At 36.7% G+C, this 17,174-nt stretch overlaps 1 protein-coding gene across 1 annotated transcript in view; it reads left to right on the top strand.

The window, feature by feature from the left end:
• LOC111696386 (uncharacterized) overlaps window positions 1–16,953 on the top strand; it is an 18,915-nt gene extending 1,962 nt beyond the window's left edge. The window contains exons 3-18 of the mRNA XM_023465977.1: window positions 164–233; window positions 461–647; window positions 1,733–1,847; window positions 3,273–3,719; window positions 4,023–4,205; window positions 6,932–7,068; window positions 7,312–7,622; window positions 7,880–8,701; window positions 8,883–9,133; window positions 9,246–11,625; window positions 11,857–12,164; window positions 12,974–13,156; window positions 13,411–13,539; window positions 13,618–13,868; window positions 13,941–14,156; window positions 14,444–16,953. Coding sequence (XP_023321745.1) covers window positions 164–233; window positions 461–647; window positions 1,733–1,847; window positions 3,273–3,719; window positions 4,023–4,205; window positions 6,932–7,068; window positions 7,312–7,622; window positions 7,880–8,701; window positions 8,883–9,133; window positions 9,246–11,625; window positions 11,857–12,164; window positions 12,974–13,156; window positions 13,411–13,539; window positions 13,618–13,868; window positions 13,941–14,156; window positions 14,444–16,837 — 8,384 coding nt within the window. The 3' untranslated portion in view covers window positions 16,838–16,953. The remainder of the gene's footprint in view (window positions 1–163; window positions 234–460; window positions 648–1,732; window positions 1,848–3,272; window positions 3,720–4,022; window positions 4,206–6,931; window positions 7,069–7,311; window positions 7,623–7,879; window positions 8,702–8,882; window positions 9,134–9,245; window positions 11,626–11,856; window positions 12,165–12,973; window positions 13,157–13,410; window positions 13,540–13,617; window positions 13,869–13,940; window positions 14,157–14,443) is intronic.
• The last annotated feature ends 221 nt before the right edge of the window (window positions 16,954–17,174 follow it).

Consider the following 17,174-nt stretch of genomic DNA (forward strand, 5'->3'; position numbering starts at 1 on the left):
TTTGAAGATTAAAAATATGCGTATATTACGGGTCATATCATACAGTTTTAAAGCGTGTTGATTGATTTATTTGTTAATAAGATAGATATATGATATTTCACATATCATACAGTTTTAACGAGTATTGATTGTATTAAAGGTTATTCATATGCGTATATAACAGGTGATATGGATAGTGACGCCGTTATTAGAAACTCAAGGGTAGCACCACCAGCATCTTTTTCTAGCATCAGGAACCAATAATAAATATTTTTTTATTATTATTATTATTTACATATAGATATTCCCAATACGCATACCGCAAAGTAATAAATTGGCGAATTTAAGAAATACAGTAAGTAGATCAATTAATGCCGTCATTTTATTTGAATTATAGAGACTCTTTTATATAGATTGTAACATATATTAATGAAAAATGTTACTTTTTTCATTTGTATTTTTTTATTGGTTCCGTTAACAGGAATGATACATTGAGAACATCTGGGAGAATATTCGAGGTCAAACACGCATCCTCGGCCGAGGCCGGGATGATAACACAGGTTCTCCAGTTAGCAGTTAAGGTTACAAGCGGAGTCTGGTCTCCGGTATCGGAGAAGGATAAAGAGCTCTCTCTGCAGATTATATCTATCTGTGAAGATCTTATCAAGGTGGGGACAGGACCCAATATAATCGTAACAAACATTTAAAGATATTCCTTTTGTAATGCAGATCTTTAAACCTAGCGCAGGGCATCTCAGATCAAATTTTAAAAAATCATTAAAAATAGGATTAGCTATAAAAACGTCGGCTTTAATTTATGTGGCAATCATTTGTTAATGAATTTATTCTTACTAAAGAATAAAAACCTTATCCAGGAATTTTACAAATCTTATGATTTTTATAGATAGTTGTTAACTGACGCTGTCTAACCGTCTTTAGCTTACTAAAACTGACTGGAACTGAATAAAATTGAGAATAACTGACAATAACCGTATGTATACAATTGTCAATGAGTAGCAATAATTGACTAAGACTGTATCCTGAATGTTTACAACTGTCTATAAGTTACTATAATTGACTAAGACTGTATCCTGAATGTTTACAACTGTCTATGAGTCTCTATAATTGGCTAAGACTGTATCCCGAATGTTTACAGCTTTCTATGAGTCTCTATAATTCACTAATTCTCTGTGACCTCGTAGCTCCTCTAGTTTGATTTTACTGGTATGACTTTGTGACCTCGTAGCTCCTCTACGTTTGATTTTATTGGTATGACTTTATGACCTCGTAGCTCCTCTAGTTTTGATTTTACTTGTATAACTTTGTGACCTCATAACTGTCTATGAGTCTCTATAATTCACTAAGACTGTATCCTGAATGTTCAGAATTGTCTATAAATAATTATAGTTGTCTAAAACTGAATCCTGAATGTTAACAACTGTCTATAAATGACAATAACTGACTATTACTGTATCCCGAATGTTTAGAAGTGTCTTAAAGTGACTTTGACGGATTAAAACTGTATCCTGTTTACAGCTGTCCATAAGTGACAATGGCTGACTAATACTGTATCCCAAATGTCCATAATGCGCAACTTGAACTAATTAAAACTCTATCCTATATTTCTAATACTGTCTGTAAGGTACTGTAAGTGTATCCTAAGTGACTAACTGTCAATAAATGACCTCAAATGACTAAAACGGCAACATTAATGTCTTAATAAAACTATCTTTAACTATTTTAAACTATTAAGATGGATATTCCTACGGAAGGAAGACTATGGACTCAACTTGAGGCTCGAGTTATTCTCAACTGTTTGTTCAACATTAAGTTTATTGCACATCCAGCTAAACTAACAAGTTCAAAAGGTTCGTCTTTTAAATTGTCTTTATTGGGAATTATTAACAAAACATTAAAGGGAATGTAGACTCATTATAGTCTTCCTGATTCTATCCTTCCCCATTCTATCCTTTCTTATTTTATTCTTCCTCATTCAATCCTTCCTGATTTTATCCTTCCTCATTCTATCCTTCCACATTCTATCTTTTCTCATTCTGTCCTTCCTCATTCTATCCTTCCTGATTCTATCTTTCCTCATTCTATCCTTCCTCATTCTGTCGTTCCTCATTCTAGCCTTCCTCATTCTATCCTTCCTCATTCTATCCTTCCTCATTCCATCCTTTCTGATTCTATCCTTCCTGATTCTATCCTTCCTGATTTTATCCTTCCTAATTCTATCCTTTCTGGTTTTATCCTTCCTCATTCTATCCTTCCTCATTCTATCCTTCCTCCTTCTATCCTTCCTCATTCTATCCTTTCTGATTCTATCCTTCCTGGTCTTATCCTTCCTCATTCTATCCTTCCTCATTCTATCCTTCCTCATTCTATCCTTTCTCATTCTATCCTTCCTGTTTCTATCCTTCGTGATTCTATTTTTCCTCATTCTATCCTTCCTCATTCTGTCGATCCTCATTCTATCCTTCCTCATTCTATCCTTCCTCATTCTATCCTTACTCATTCTTTCCTTCCTCATTCTATCCTTCCTCTTTCTATCCTTCTTCATTCTATCTTTCCTCTTTCTATCCTTCATTCTATCCTTCCTCATTCTAGCCTTTATTCTATCCTTCCGCTTTCCATTTTTCCTCATTCTATCCTTCTACATTCTACCTTTCCTCATTATATCCTTCCGCGTTCTATACTTCCTCATTCTATCCTTCCTCCATTCCTGATACTATCCTTCCTCCTTGCATCCTTCCTCCCTGTACTCTTCCTCATTTATCCTTTCTCCTTGCACCATTCCTCACACTATCCTTCATCCTTGCACCCTTCCTCATACTATCCTTTTTTATTCTTTCCTTCCTCCTTGGACCCTTCCTAATAATATCCTTTCTTCTTGCAACCCTTCTTAAATATCCTTCTATCTTTCAACCTCATGTTATACAATCATATTATAAAAACGTTTAGCGTGAATTGTGAAGAGCGGTAAAATACGTACCCATATATTTTTTGTGGTCAGTTTTGATATGGTTCGATACAATACTACGAACAATATGTGTGGACACGTTTATATATCTGTATATTTGAATGAGATCGATTCATTGAATATCAAAATTGAATGAAGATTTAACCTTATCTACAGAAAATAAATTTGGTTCACAAGGGATTTTGTAGTGAGGAGGTTAAAAGCTTGAATTCCCGGAACATTTTTTTGTGTTGAAGTAACCGAAAGATTAGAGACATTTGTCATTATAAATTAATTTCTTCTTGAAAATTTAAGAATTTAAATATTTTAGGGTTTCCTGAATCTGAATTAAACACTTTGGTAGAAGATAGAAAATGTTTATCCCTGCCTCAATGGCCGAGTATCTGTAGAGAGATTATAACAATATTTCTTCATATTGTTAATCTGCACCGTTCTCATCCAGAGTTCAGATCCAACCCTGAGCTCGCCTGTTCCAGATCCTTCTTAGTCCTGTGTCGGAGTATCGTAGACTCTATCTCGGAGAGAAGATCTGATTTGAGTTTTGAGGATGGTGAGATAGTAAAACTGTTGTGTAGTATCATTCAGTTAGTCTCCGCCTCTGAAGTAGATTCCAGGAGTTTGTGGTCAGACCTAGGTCTCAGTATACTCTCAATAGTAGGAGAGATAGAGTGTTCCCGGAGCAGGGTTTTGGTTCTAGATTCTCTAGCGGGGTTTTCAAACACAAGAAAGGTTTCTCCAGAAACATATTTTAACCTAGGAATCCGTTCATTTCCTTTAGAATTATTTTGTAAAGCATGTTGATGGTGTCGTTGCGAAATTTGATTAGATTTGTGATAAAATATATCTATTTTGCTCTTATCTCAGTTTTATTTTAGGCTTATAAATATTAAGATGGATTAGGGGATACGGATTTTTGCTTGGAATGGGGGGGAGGTCATTTTGATATGTGTCGGTTATTTTTATAGATACGAAATAGGAGAGGGTGGGTTCTAAATTAAATCTCAAATCAGTCAAATCTCAGTACATCTTATATTTATTGAATAAGAAACGGATTTAATAGTGCGGAAACTAAGACATTTCTCCGATAGTTCTAAAGAGGTATCTCAAGCTTATCTGAGTATGCTAGAGAGAACTGTAGACAATTTGACGGACTCCTGGGACGGAGACAAGGAGGAAGAGAAGGAGGAACTGAATATAGAACTTAAAGTTTCAAGTAATCTTAGTAAAGAAGAAAATTTAGAAGGTAAGCATCTTAATTTAGATTAACTTAAATATCCTTGTTATATCCGCTCTATCCTTTGTATCATAGTTCTATTCTCTGTATCCTTGTTGTTATTTTATTCCCTGTATCCGTGTTATTCCATCCTATGTATCCTTGTTATCCTCTCTTTTGTATCCTTGAAACTTTATTCTCTTAATCCTTCTTATTCCATCCTCTTTAACCTTGAAATGTTTTTTCTCTTAATCCTTTTATTCTATCCTCTGTATCCTTGTTCTATCCTCTGTATCCTTGTTAATATCCTCTGTATCCTTGTTATAATATCCTCTGTATCCTTGTTATAATATCCTCTGTATCCTTGTTATCCTCTTCTCTGGATCTAGAAAGTACAGACTGTAATTTCAAATCACATAAGCTCAAGTGAAATTTTCATAGTATTGTGGTTAAGCGTAAAACTTATTCCTTATCCATGTTGAAATGTTGAAATGTTGAAATGTTGAAATGTTGAAATGTTGAAAGGATGCTTTAAATTACACATCAATATTTACATAAATTATTAGGTTTACGACTAATAGAATAAAGCAAACGCAATACTTGAACATAATGTTCATTATTTGATAACTTTAACTTTTCCGTGACCTTATTATAAAGTTTACGCAATGTGGATGAGATTCTCATCAAATTAAAATGCATCTGTAGCATAAAGCTACTCTAGCCAGGCCGTTCATATCAAACAAGTTGGTTTGCCTCCAATATCCGGTAATATCTGTGTATACAGGACATGTAATACAAACTAGCAACTTGAACTGAAAGGCATTCTTTAAAGCAATTCATCCAATTTAAATGTATAATTTTCTAACCAAATTTCTAATTCCTATATCTTTGCAACTTGATGGTTTAGATTTTTGATATTTCAAACTCAGATTATTTGATCAAGCATAAGAAATATTTAATGTCTTTGTTTAATGTCCATGATATTAAGTTGAAAAGATATAGTGATTAAAAAATCGGAGTTTGTGTCAAAGACTCAACTCCTTTCCTCAAAGTAAAATTTTCAAGCACAGGGCACTAGCCGCAGCTTTTAACCACCAAAGTCAAAGCGCACGCCCCATAACTAAATTATACTACACCTAAATTTGGAAAAATACAATTTGGGGAGGAGACTGGGGTTACTGCTCTTGCGAAAGGTCTAGCACCGTACTTCACTGTTAATGTGGTATTTGCTAAATATAAGAATGCTCTAAATGTGACAGAAGTACTTCGTACTTTGTATGTATATACAGGGTTATCCACCAAGGATGAGACTTTAATAACAACCTAATACTCATTAACGATATTAGGGTTAAATTTTGTCTTCTTATCAAAAAAATACTTAATGATTTTTGAAAGAATGAAACAAGTTACAGTTGAGTTGAATGGAACTTAGAATGTAAGAACATACACTAATTAAATTCAGTACAGTCTTCCTTGAAGTCTCATCCTTTCTAGGTAACACTGTAACTGTGTTAACAATGCAACAATGCAGTACGCTAATTCATGAAACAAGTGAATGGTAGGATGGGTTAGAATTAGAACTTAGATTTAAGTTTAATTAACAGTTGTCTATTCATCAGAGACCCTGGGTCCTACTTTTTATGTACGGTTAATCTTTTTGATTATTTTGTATTTTAATATTTGGATATATCGGATAAATAAGCTAAGGAGAGTATTAAGGAGTATATCACGTCAACCCGGATATTGAAGTAATCCACTTTATACGCACTATGTACACTGTTCATTTGATCATGCACAATGTTAATTGTACATAAAGATCAACGTTGTAACGTAGAATTTTTTTTTATAATTTATTATCTATTTTGTTTATATCAATTCATCGTAATGGGAATATTATAACATTATATCAAAACTGATACGTATAGGACGCACAGCTGTCAATTTTAAGTTTTTAAGTAAATATTAATTTTTTTCCAGTTTCAAGACTTGATAGTGAATCTTTTCATTTTAGATGCTAAATATAGATCAGAAATGCAAAAAAGCATACTGCTGAGCAATAGCGACGACGCAAAAAAAATTGAATATTGCATTGGTGAAATTTCGGCTCAACCAATCAAATTACCAGAACAGAACGTTTTCCTATAAACATTTGCGTCATTTTATTTATAATTCTCTGATCAACATGAAATAATGAAGGATTTAATTGGTTTGGATACGCACACAAGAGGTATTTTCCCTATCAGGTTTAATGGGAGAGACCGGCTAGACATGATAGTTTAGCTGCAAGTGTGGTATTGTGGAGAAAAACTTATTCGTTAGTCCAATGAGACATTTTTATGGTGTACAATTTTTAAATAAGTGCGTAAAGTCGTGTGTAATATGTCACCAGTTGTTTCAGTCAGCAGAAGAAACACCGTAAAAATGTCTCATTGGTATTAAATGAATCCTGAAGGTTTTCTCTACAATACTGCACTTTCAGCTCAACTACCATGTCTAGCCGGTCTCTCCCTTTAAATTAGTTAAATATCTATCGAAGTTGGCACTTATTAAGCGCTCCATTGGTAAAAAGGAGTACATTCAGAACATTTCAAATTTTTGTGTTTGATATGTTTTGTTGTTGTTATGTTTTGTATTTTGATTTTTTTGTCGTTTGAGATGTTTTAATTTGATAGGTTTGATTTTTAAACTTTCAGCTCCCTGACCTTTTAAGAATATTTGTTTTTAAAAATGTGAATGATTCATTTTTCTAATTTTAGATAAACCTGCCGGGTTCGGAGCATACCTTGAGGTTCTGCTGTGCAATGAGACTAGTTGTAAGGAGCTGGTTATATCCCACATAGATGCTATCATCTGTACACTGAGATCAGAACTCAGGCTTCAACTTGCCTCTGAGGTGTCAACATTTATCTATTTCAAGAATTTTGATTGAAGACCTTGCTGCAATTGTCATACATTTCGGTTTTCTCTTCTTATAAACTTTATTGAGGTTAAAGAACGGATAAACAATATCTTGTCTTCAAAAACGAAATAAATGTATACAGAAAAAGAAATTGAAAATTACAATTTTTTTATATAAATTTCGGTATTAACCGTCTCAGAAAATTCCATACAAATGTTAACTTTCTATTTTATTAAGGTGATCCTGCCCTTCCTTGAAGCCAAGTTTGATTGTGAGTGTGAAGATAGGAATATGCTGGTTAGTGTTCTAGATATACTCTGTACTCTGGTTCAAGAACAACCAACCGCTATGGCGCTTATCAGGGAACAACGAGCCTGGACATCGGTTAAAAAGTTTGGATCTGCTGAAGGAGAACTCAGCAATGTTTGTCAACAAATTATAAAAACTTTAATCCTAAACTCTCATAAGTTTAAGAAGATACGCCTAAGTGAAGCGGAAGCTATGGCGCTGCAGGATGACGAGAATGATAGAATTAATTTTGACGAGAGGTAAACATAATTTCTCAATCTTAAACTTTAAGCAGTAAACCAACCAGACCCGTACACAGGTGGGGGGCTATGGGCTCAGCCCCCCCCCCCACCTTTTACCTGGATTAGTAAGGTTTATAGTTTCCAGGGGGTTTTCAGACCCCAACGTGTGCTGATCCCACTTTGAAAGAATAAAAATTAAGCCCTCCCTGGACAAATTCCTGTGTACGCCCCTGAAACAAATCATAGACTATTTTATTTAGTGTATTGTATTTCAGGGACCGGAATGCACAGTATTGGTTGTTTAAACAGCTGTATCATGTTCTGGTTCAATCCAGTAATATAGTTCTAACCTCAGGATGGCCAACCACTATAAACCATTTAACAACAGCCTGGCAGGTAACCCTGGAGTTGGTGCGCAGGGTTCCAGAGTTCTTTGTATTTGCAGTAGAGCGCGGCATTACAGATATTAATGTGCAGCTAACCGAGTGCTTGATATCGGAGAAGGAGGATGTACTGCTCAAGGATTTTGCCGATCTACTTGGTGCACTTCTTAACTTTCAAGTTTATGTTATAGTCAACTTTGATCTCATGAATGAAGAACTTCTCCATATTAATATAAATCAGACCAAAGACATGCTGATAGAAGTTCTATTCCCTAAGATTCAGTCTGTTCTCTTGAACCGGAAAAATATCTGGTTCTGTAAAGTTCTTCTCTCCTCTATCCTTGACTCCAGCTATATTACTGAGCTGGTTTCACGTCAAGGAGAGAACCAGCAGTCCCAGTTTCAAGAATGCTCCGAGAGTGGTTATGAAGCAGATGACAGTGAGAGTAATGACTTCTCCGCAGATGTTCTGGTTAGATCAGGTTCCTACAGAGTAACCTTCAAGCAAAGTTTTCATTTTTTCATCGACAGTTTTCTTCTGATCTTCGAGATGTACAAGACGGAACCAGAGTTTATCTACACTCTGGAATATCTTGTGTTTAAACTAGTAAATAATTGCGGACGAAACCATGAGAACGCAATATTATTTAATGAAGAGGATGCACTTACAAGAATATACTCTGCACTCATATCTCTTCTTGGTTCAGGTTTCAGGTAAATTATTTTTAAGTGATTTTATCTTGCAAATGGTTGCCATAAGTCTGTATTTAATTTGTCTTCTTTGAACCTTTGTTCAATTTAGTATGAAAATGTCGAATTAAGAATGATATTGCAGATTTAGTATTTCTCAAAAATGAAAACTTTGACTTATTAGGAAAAATCATATTTCGTTAAGGTTGGAGAATCTGTGTGATATGATCCTGGTTCTCACAGAGAATATTGCTAAAGTTCAACTTCTTCCCTCTACTGTCAAGTACATATTTGAGCTGGTGGGACGGGAGAACGAACTCCAGGAGAAAATGATTCTCTCCGTGAGTAAACTGATCAGGGAGTTAAGTCCTAGGAATGAGTTTGCTGGAATAGTAGCTGTTCCCCTGACAAGCAGGTTCAGGGCAGTTTCTGCCAGTAGCTCAGATTCAGGTTTAGGTAAGGGTCAAAATATTTTCTTTAAAATCTTTTAGCAAAGTTTGATAAAAGGGTTGGCTTTTAAATATTGGATGCGACAATAAAAATATAACAATGTACGATTTCTATTTAGATTCAACCAACTCCAGTGCCGCTATGTCTCCAGTTCCTTCTAATGATACTTTACAATCCCGGAGCTTATCCTTCCATGATGATCTAGGCCAGGACTACGCCGTGGTTCTCAGAGTAAAGCTAAACCCTGAAGTAAAGAGGGATTCCTGGTTAACTATTCTCTGTATAGAAAACCATACTGAAACCATAAGTCTTCATATCAACGTGCAGAAAGGGTTGAAACTTACTCTAGCCAACTCTCTTGAAACCATAGCAGCTGCTGAAACAACATTCAAATCAATGCTCTTCCCAAATCAGTGGATCCATCTCGCCTTCAATCTTGGAACTATATCGGAGGGTAAGCGAGAAACCAAAACTTTGACAGCATTTGTAAACTGTCAGAAGGTCTGGGGAGTTGGTTTGTGTGTTGACAAGGTTCAGAGTAAGGTTCGGAAAAAGGATATAACGGTTACAATAGGACCATCAGATCCTATACCAGACCTATTTCATTCAGCTTTAATATTCAGTGATGTTTATCTTCTCAAGAATTGTATTCTCTCCCCGGAGAATGTTCTATTAAACTATATTTGTGCTCCCAGAGATTTAAACGGTTCATATTCTCCAACGGATATCTGCTTCCGGCAGATAAACCAGGATTTCCAGGATTTTCTGAACACATGCTCCAGGATTATATCAGAGCCGAAAATACTGAAACAGCATCTTAGTTTAACCAAATGTGTTGTGGCGCACTTTAGTCCGTTTTCTCTGTGGAGAAAACAAGAAACTGGAATAAGTCCCAAGATAGAGGTTGAATGGACTCTCCTAGATGGTTTAATGAAGGCGGGGGGAGCAGAGTGTATTGCATTGATACCACTTGAGGCTGTGGAGAAGCGTTTATCAATCAGAACTATCTCTGAATCATTATCTAACTGTTTGGTTGGACTCACAGCCAATCAAACAATATTTGATGAGTTCAAAAGAATAGGAGGGTTTGGGCTGATCCGCTCCATTCTAACATCTAAAACGTTTACTCCTGATGCAACTATTCTGGAAGTCCTACTCAATGCTAGCTCTATATGTATGGGAGCAGACAAGGTTCTCCTGTTCCCTGAAATACTAATTGTGTGTTTACAGTATGTTGAGAGGTTCGAGAAAACGTCCATGCTAACAGTTATGGTCGACCTACTTAAGTTTTTCTCTGAGTTATTGAGCGAAACCAACCTTGCAGCTGAGCTTAACACTGAGATGATGAAATCTCACAAAGTTTTTGATTCTATTCTCATCTGCCTTCAAACCTTTGCCGAGTCATGTGAAGAATCTCTCCCTGTTGAGGATATATCTAATCTACTCTCTGCTCTTCCACCCACATCGGAGTTTTTAATAAAGAAGATGAATTTGGTTCTATCCACCCTGCCACCATATCTGCTCTACCTGCCGTATTTATCCCGGAGTTTGCTCCATGTAACTATGGTGAAGGAGAAGAAAAGTTCAGTTCTGATCAACAAGGTTCACACTAGTGACGTAGTTGATGCTTCTACAGCTATTATTAATCCACCTGATGCCGTTCTTAAACGTCTCTCCGAGGAGTCGACACTAATATCACAGAGCAGGAGAGAATCAAGGGAGGAGACCGAGCCATTCTCCGTAGATCTACCAGGTTCGGATACAGAAATATATGGGTGCGAAGAGGACAGGGTTTCTGAGTGGGAGGTGCTTACTAGAGAAAACTCTTCCTCTCGTCCTGCTACTCCGAGTGCATATGTTGATGTACAGAGACCAGGGAACCTTGCCGCTATTCTCCTTCATAATATCCTCTCCGGGTTCACGATTCTCTCAGACACAGAGAGTGCTTTGCTCACGGACCACGAGTTTAAGCCTGAGACCTTGCTACCCCTAGTTGGACATCTTAATACTGACGTTCATTCTCCTGCCCTTGATCTTATCGGGTTGATTCTTGAACGTTCTGATGATTCGGGAAGATCAGATTTTCTCGCTAAAGGTGGATACTATCAAGTTGCAGCTCTTATACAAGATTCAACTCCGTCCCACTCTCTAGTCAGCTCTATTCTCTCACTACTACACGGACATCCAATAGATGTTAATGTTCCCTTTGAGTTTTGTAAAGAAAGTCCGCCACAAATAAACCTCTCAACAGTTTGTCTCCTTCCGCCGCTGATAATCTCATCTTTATCCATCCTTTCTCTTGGGCATAATATACTATGTCACGTGCACGAACTGTTGGCGAACCTACCGGACTTTACCAGGTCCTTGATGTCAGAACATCTGCTGCAAACTCTAGTTGCAGGTCTGGTTAAGCTTGGTGATCTTCCTGAGGTTGAATCTGATATATTTGGTTGCAATCAGTCAGAACTTTTAACAGATGATATCAACAATATATTGAGGTAATATTGACGCACTTGCTACCCGAGCTTGATATAAAGTTTTTGTGGAAAACATAAACGAAAACAATTTTCGCTTTAAAAGTAAAAATTCCGTTTGTTTTATTTATTTATTGAATTTTTCTATCCCTTGACGTTGTTAAGTTTTTGGAAGTGGCAATATATGCTAATCAAATCAAATTCTAATCATCTATCAATATTATGCATAAATATTTTTATATTTTTGTTGTTCAGAATGTTGATTGTTTTCTTCGGGGATAAGCCTGGAGGAGAATATGAGGAACTTCTTGATGTTCTCTTCCTGGCCAGTGGACTACTCAGCCCTACAGGACACATCTCTGGGAAACCCAAGCTAGGGTCTCTCTCAGAATCCGCATCCAACAATCTCCGGGCTGGGATCTGTCTAATTCTGGAGGAGATGCTTCTGACCCTGGAGGCAGGATTAGCTCGGAGCGGAGACAGGTTTGAGGTTCCTAAATACTTCCAGAAGGAGGAGGCGGAGGAAGTGGATTCAGAACAACCCGGAGCTAAACCACTTAAAGGTCAATCATTTTTTTACTTATGGTTCAGAGCGCCATCTATAAATAAATTTAGCTTGTCTTGGTGTCTGTTTGTTTGTTTGTATCAAATAAACGTCAAAACGGCTGAACCGATCGGGCCCAAATTTTTTTTTGGGACATCACGTGACCACAGGGGAGGTTTATGAATGATAAAATTTTTTAAAAATTCTTGAAAATCCGCGAATTTTTTTTTAAAATCCGCAAAAAATTTTCTTCTTTGTTTTAAAATGTAAACAAAAAGAACATGTTCACAATTTAAATAGAAGATGGGTGCCTAGAAAGAAGGGCGCGAGCCCCTTGAATTTCTAGTCTCTGTATACTTGTCTGTTTATTTTTTTCCAATAAACGTCAAAACGGCTGAACCAATCGAGTCCAAATTGTTAAGGCAACTCAGGGAAAGTTTGTGAATGATTAGATTGCCTCTAAAAATTTCTATTTTTCAAAATCCACAAAAAAAAATCGATAAAAGAGCAAAAATTAAAAGTAACAATGCCCTTGAAGAGAATTGAAATAAAGAAAACTTATGCTTGTTAAAACAGATCTGAGAATCTGCCTTTATTAATTATTTTTGTTCTCATTGGTCTGGGGATCCACTACGGAGTCCTTTACAGATTACATGTCTTAACGGTTCTCAATTAGTTAATTTTTCCTTTTAAACTTTTATCTCCTTATACATCCAAACTGGTCTTTGATAATTCAGTTCCATAAAACTTAATATTAGACGCATTTTAGCAGATCTTTTGCAAATTCTTTTAATGTTTATTGTTATAGAAAAATGGTAATTATCTTAGGTCGACAAGCTGCCTGTTCTCTCCTTGTCTCCAGATTGAACCAGATATGTAAGTTCTCCGTGAATTATATCACGTCCAGGGACTGTCAACTCATCCCTGAAGAGGAATCTCTAGCCTTGTCAATCCTTGCTCTCTGCTTAGACGCTGCGTCATATAAAAACCCACATAATAATCTTCTTAAAGGTTAGTTTATAAAAAGTTAAATTACATTTTTATTAGTTCTAAATATTCAGATCCAAGGGAAAAGATATTGTCAAAAATATACGCAACGTTCTAGTTTTTTTACAATCGGAAAAATGCCGGAAATTTTTGCTAAGAAAACGAAATAGTAAAACTTATGAAAAGATTTACGAGCCGGCTCCAGAATTTAATGGTACTGTACTTTTATAAAGTTATGGACTATTTTACATAAATTTTATGATTTTAATAAAATTTAGGCTTGAATGATCCTAAATCGCTGGGTGGAGTTCTCGTTCTACATATTCTAAGGTTTGCCACGGAGAAGAAAAAAATCCATCTGATCAAACTTCTTGATGCTAGAGAGAATATCATCATCCTCGCTCAAGGTTTTTAAAAATATTTGAATAATCTTAAAATTATTTGAGATTTCCCCCCCCCCTCAATTCAAACTTGTTTTGTTTTAGAAATGTTTCCCGACTCAAACCTTCGAGAGCATTTCCGGTTTTGTGTTTTGAATGTGATGAAATCTTCTAATATATTTGGATCTGGAGACAGTTCTAAGCTAGTTGCACTCTTCTACGGACGGATATTAACCCGGCAACTGTATCCAGGTGGTCCTGACAGTAGTTTTCAGCCTAGTTTCCCCGTATATCACACGAGCTTTGGGCCTTGGAAAGCTGAATGCTTCAGATGTGTATCCCTCTTCTTATCACAGGTTTTTATTTATCTTAAGATACTTTTTCTTGTTTACAAAAACTCGCATTATTACGAAAATTTTTTGCTTTAGATAAATCAAGATTCTAAGATAAAAGCTAGCATAGCAACAAAGTTCACAGAGAAGGTTGTAGAACGACATGATCTGTGTCGAAAGTACTACCTGGAGCAGGGTAGGGAAAGAGTAAGCTCGAGGCAAAAATCTCTGAGAGATTGGAGAAGGATTATTGAAAACCAGACCCACCCCCTGGCACTTTGGCATGATCCAGCATTCGAACCTCATTCTATGGTGAGATTTTTCTTTTTATCGTGAACTGTGCTCAATAGAAAAGTCTTCAATATTAAAGTTTAACTTTTTTTTAATCAAGACCTATTTGAAAGCCTAGGGCATAGGCCACTAATGTCAAATTTTTAAATTGGATCTTATGTAGTTAGAATATTTGAAAATTCATATTACAACAAAATGTTTGTAGATTTATATTTCGAAAGACTTTTGATATATTTTAAATAATATCTTTTTGAACTTTATAGATAGAAAATCGTATTTGTAAGTTGAACATTATTTTTTTCCTTCAGGTTCTCGAGAATATTACTGGGCTCTCGGGGACCTACATCAGGTTCAAAAGATCGCACTCTGGAATCCTTAAAGAGAAGTTTTACAAGGAGGGATTTAAAATCAAATCTGAACCTGAGAAGAGGCGATTCTCCGTCCTACTCGGAGACAAAGGTACAGAGGAGAACTTAAACAGTAAGTTAGATTACCCTGAGCAAATTCAGATGGTTGAGTCGGTGAAGGAAGTTACTCCAACGGATGTTCTTGACTGTGATCTAGTAGTTACTGAGGATACACTTCATATCTTCAGTTCCTCCTCCTGGACCTCAGCTATATCACAGATAGAGTCTATTTCAAACCGTAGATATCAGTTGAAAAACGTAGCACTTGAATTCTTTCTCAGCTGCGGAGAAACTCATCTGGTAGTTTTCAAGAACCAGGAGTACAGAGAGTTCTTTGTCAAGTTTATGGTTGAAGCTGGGGTTAGTTTAAATCCGAAAAGTGACAATCTGCAGGGAATTCTCAAGAAATGGAGGCAGGGCGGGATTAGTAATTTTCAGTATTTATCTGAGTTAAATAGTCTTGCCGGACGGACTCCAAATGATTTAATGCAATATCCAGTCTTTCCTTGGATATTAGCGGACTATAATTCTTCTCATCTAAATCTTCACGATCCATCAGCTTTTAGAAATCTTAGATTACCCATAGCAATTCAGAACAAGGAGAATGTGAGTAGGTATGAGACAACCTATCAGCTTCTAAATCAGAGTGAAACCGGATTACCCGGGCACATGGGACCTTATCATTATGCTTCCCACTACAGTAATACAGGGATAGTTTTACATCTATTGGTTCGTCTTCCACCCTTCACTACAGAGTTTATTAAATTCCAGGACGGAAACTTTGATTTAGCTGACAGATCATTCCATAGTCTTGCAACATCATGGCAGATGGTTAGCCATGTATCTACCAGTGATGTTAAAGAACTGATACCACAGCTCTTCTATTTACCAGAGCTCTTTGAAAACAACGAAGGATTTGCTCTTGGTAAACGACAAAATGGCAAAGACGTAGATTCAGTTGTTCTTCCTCCATGGGCGCCTGATGCACGAATATTTGTAAAAATACATCGCCAGGCGCTCGAATCATCCTACGTGAAACAAGAACTTTCTCATTGGATCGATCTTGTGTTTGGCTACAAGCAGCGAGGTTCAGCTGCTGTTGAAGCTGTCAACGTTTTCCATCCTGCGACCTATGCACATAACCTAGACCTATCTGAAGATGAGCTTGAGCGAAGAGCTCAGCAGACGATGATCGCAACCTACGGTCAGACTCCATTGCAGCTGTTTGTAACTCCTCATCCCCTGGCGGTTATAGATTTAAACGCAGAGAAATCTAGTTCTACTCCTGTATACAGAACAGTTACAGGACTAGTCTGGGGTAACTATGTAGGTTCTCCAGCCTATCCTCCTCCATACGTTGTGTGGCAGCAGGCTCAACCCTTCCAGGTCAAAACCTTGGTTCGTCTCGACTCCAACCAGGTCGTTGGACTCAGTTCCACGTCAATCCTTGTAGGAAAATATATTCTTGAGGTTGGATCAACTCAGTTTTCAGCAACTTCTCAAACCTCTTCAGCTAATGTGATAAGCTGGGGACATGGAGATAGTTCACTCTACTGCAGAAGAGGTAAGCTAGGAGAGGAGTATCAGGTTGCACTTCTTCCTGCCAAGGATCCTGTTGTTCTTGGAGCCTCGAACTCTAAGGTTTCAACCCTGTGGTTTGGACACAGATCAGGACGAATATCTGTGTTTAAGGATATGAGAATGTCTAAAACTGAGCTGACTCATGTTACTACTCTGCACGGTCATATGTCGGATATTACGGGAATAGTTTTATCCCCTGAGTATAGTCTAGCTGTATCCTGTAGTAGAGAAGGTTCTATAATGACCTGGGATCTTCACTCTCAATCCTGTTTACATCAAACCACAGTGGATGGTGTAGGAGCGGAAACTTCTCCTGTAACTAGTGTTCTCTGTGCGATATCTGAATCCTGTGGGGATATTGCTACCGCAGCCAACTCAACACTAACCCTGTACACAGTAAATCTAACCAAGGTTTGCCAGACTACAATACGTGGAAGCATCACTGCACTAACCTTCTCCCATCTGGAGGAAGGAAAGTCTGTAAATTCTATCCTCATTGGAACCCAGTCAGGGGGAGTCAAGTTTTTCTCGTCCTGGGATTTAACCCATATCAGGGACGTATCAGGTTGTCCACCTAGTCCTGTAACAGCTCTAGCATTTAGTCTGGACTGCCTTAGTCTAGTTGTATCAACACAAAACCATTTCGTCACAATATTAGAAAAATCCGGCAGTCATGGACTAAATAAAACACATAAATATTTATCAATACAATGAAACCTAGTGTCATACTTAATACCCGCCATATTATACAACACATATATATTAATTTGTTATGCATTTAAAAAATGTAGTTTACCTGACATAATTCAGTCATATTATAATTTATTGCTTTATTAGAAATTTTGACAAATAATAAAAATTTAGTTTTTTTGTTATTAGCAATAATAATTTTTGCATCTCATATATAGATTGTAAAATGTGGAACTAAGAATATAGAATAAATATCAACCTATGAATCTTAAGATTTTAGAAAAATGTACCGAAGAAACAGTTGAGGCTTAAGTGGGTAAGGGGACATGAAACCCCTTGGAAATATTAGGGGCGCAGGTAG

This window comes from Eurytemora carolleeae, unplaced genomic scaffold (assembly GCF_000591075.1).
Source record: "Eurytemora carolleeae unplaced genomic scaffold, Eaff_2.0 scaffold28, whole genome shotgun sequence".
In the NCBI taxonomy this organism is placed as follows: Eukaryota; Metazoa; Arthropoda; class Copepoda; order Calanoida; family Temoridae; genus Eurytemora; species Eurytemora carolleeae.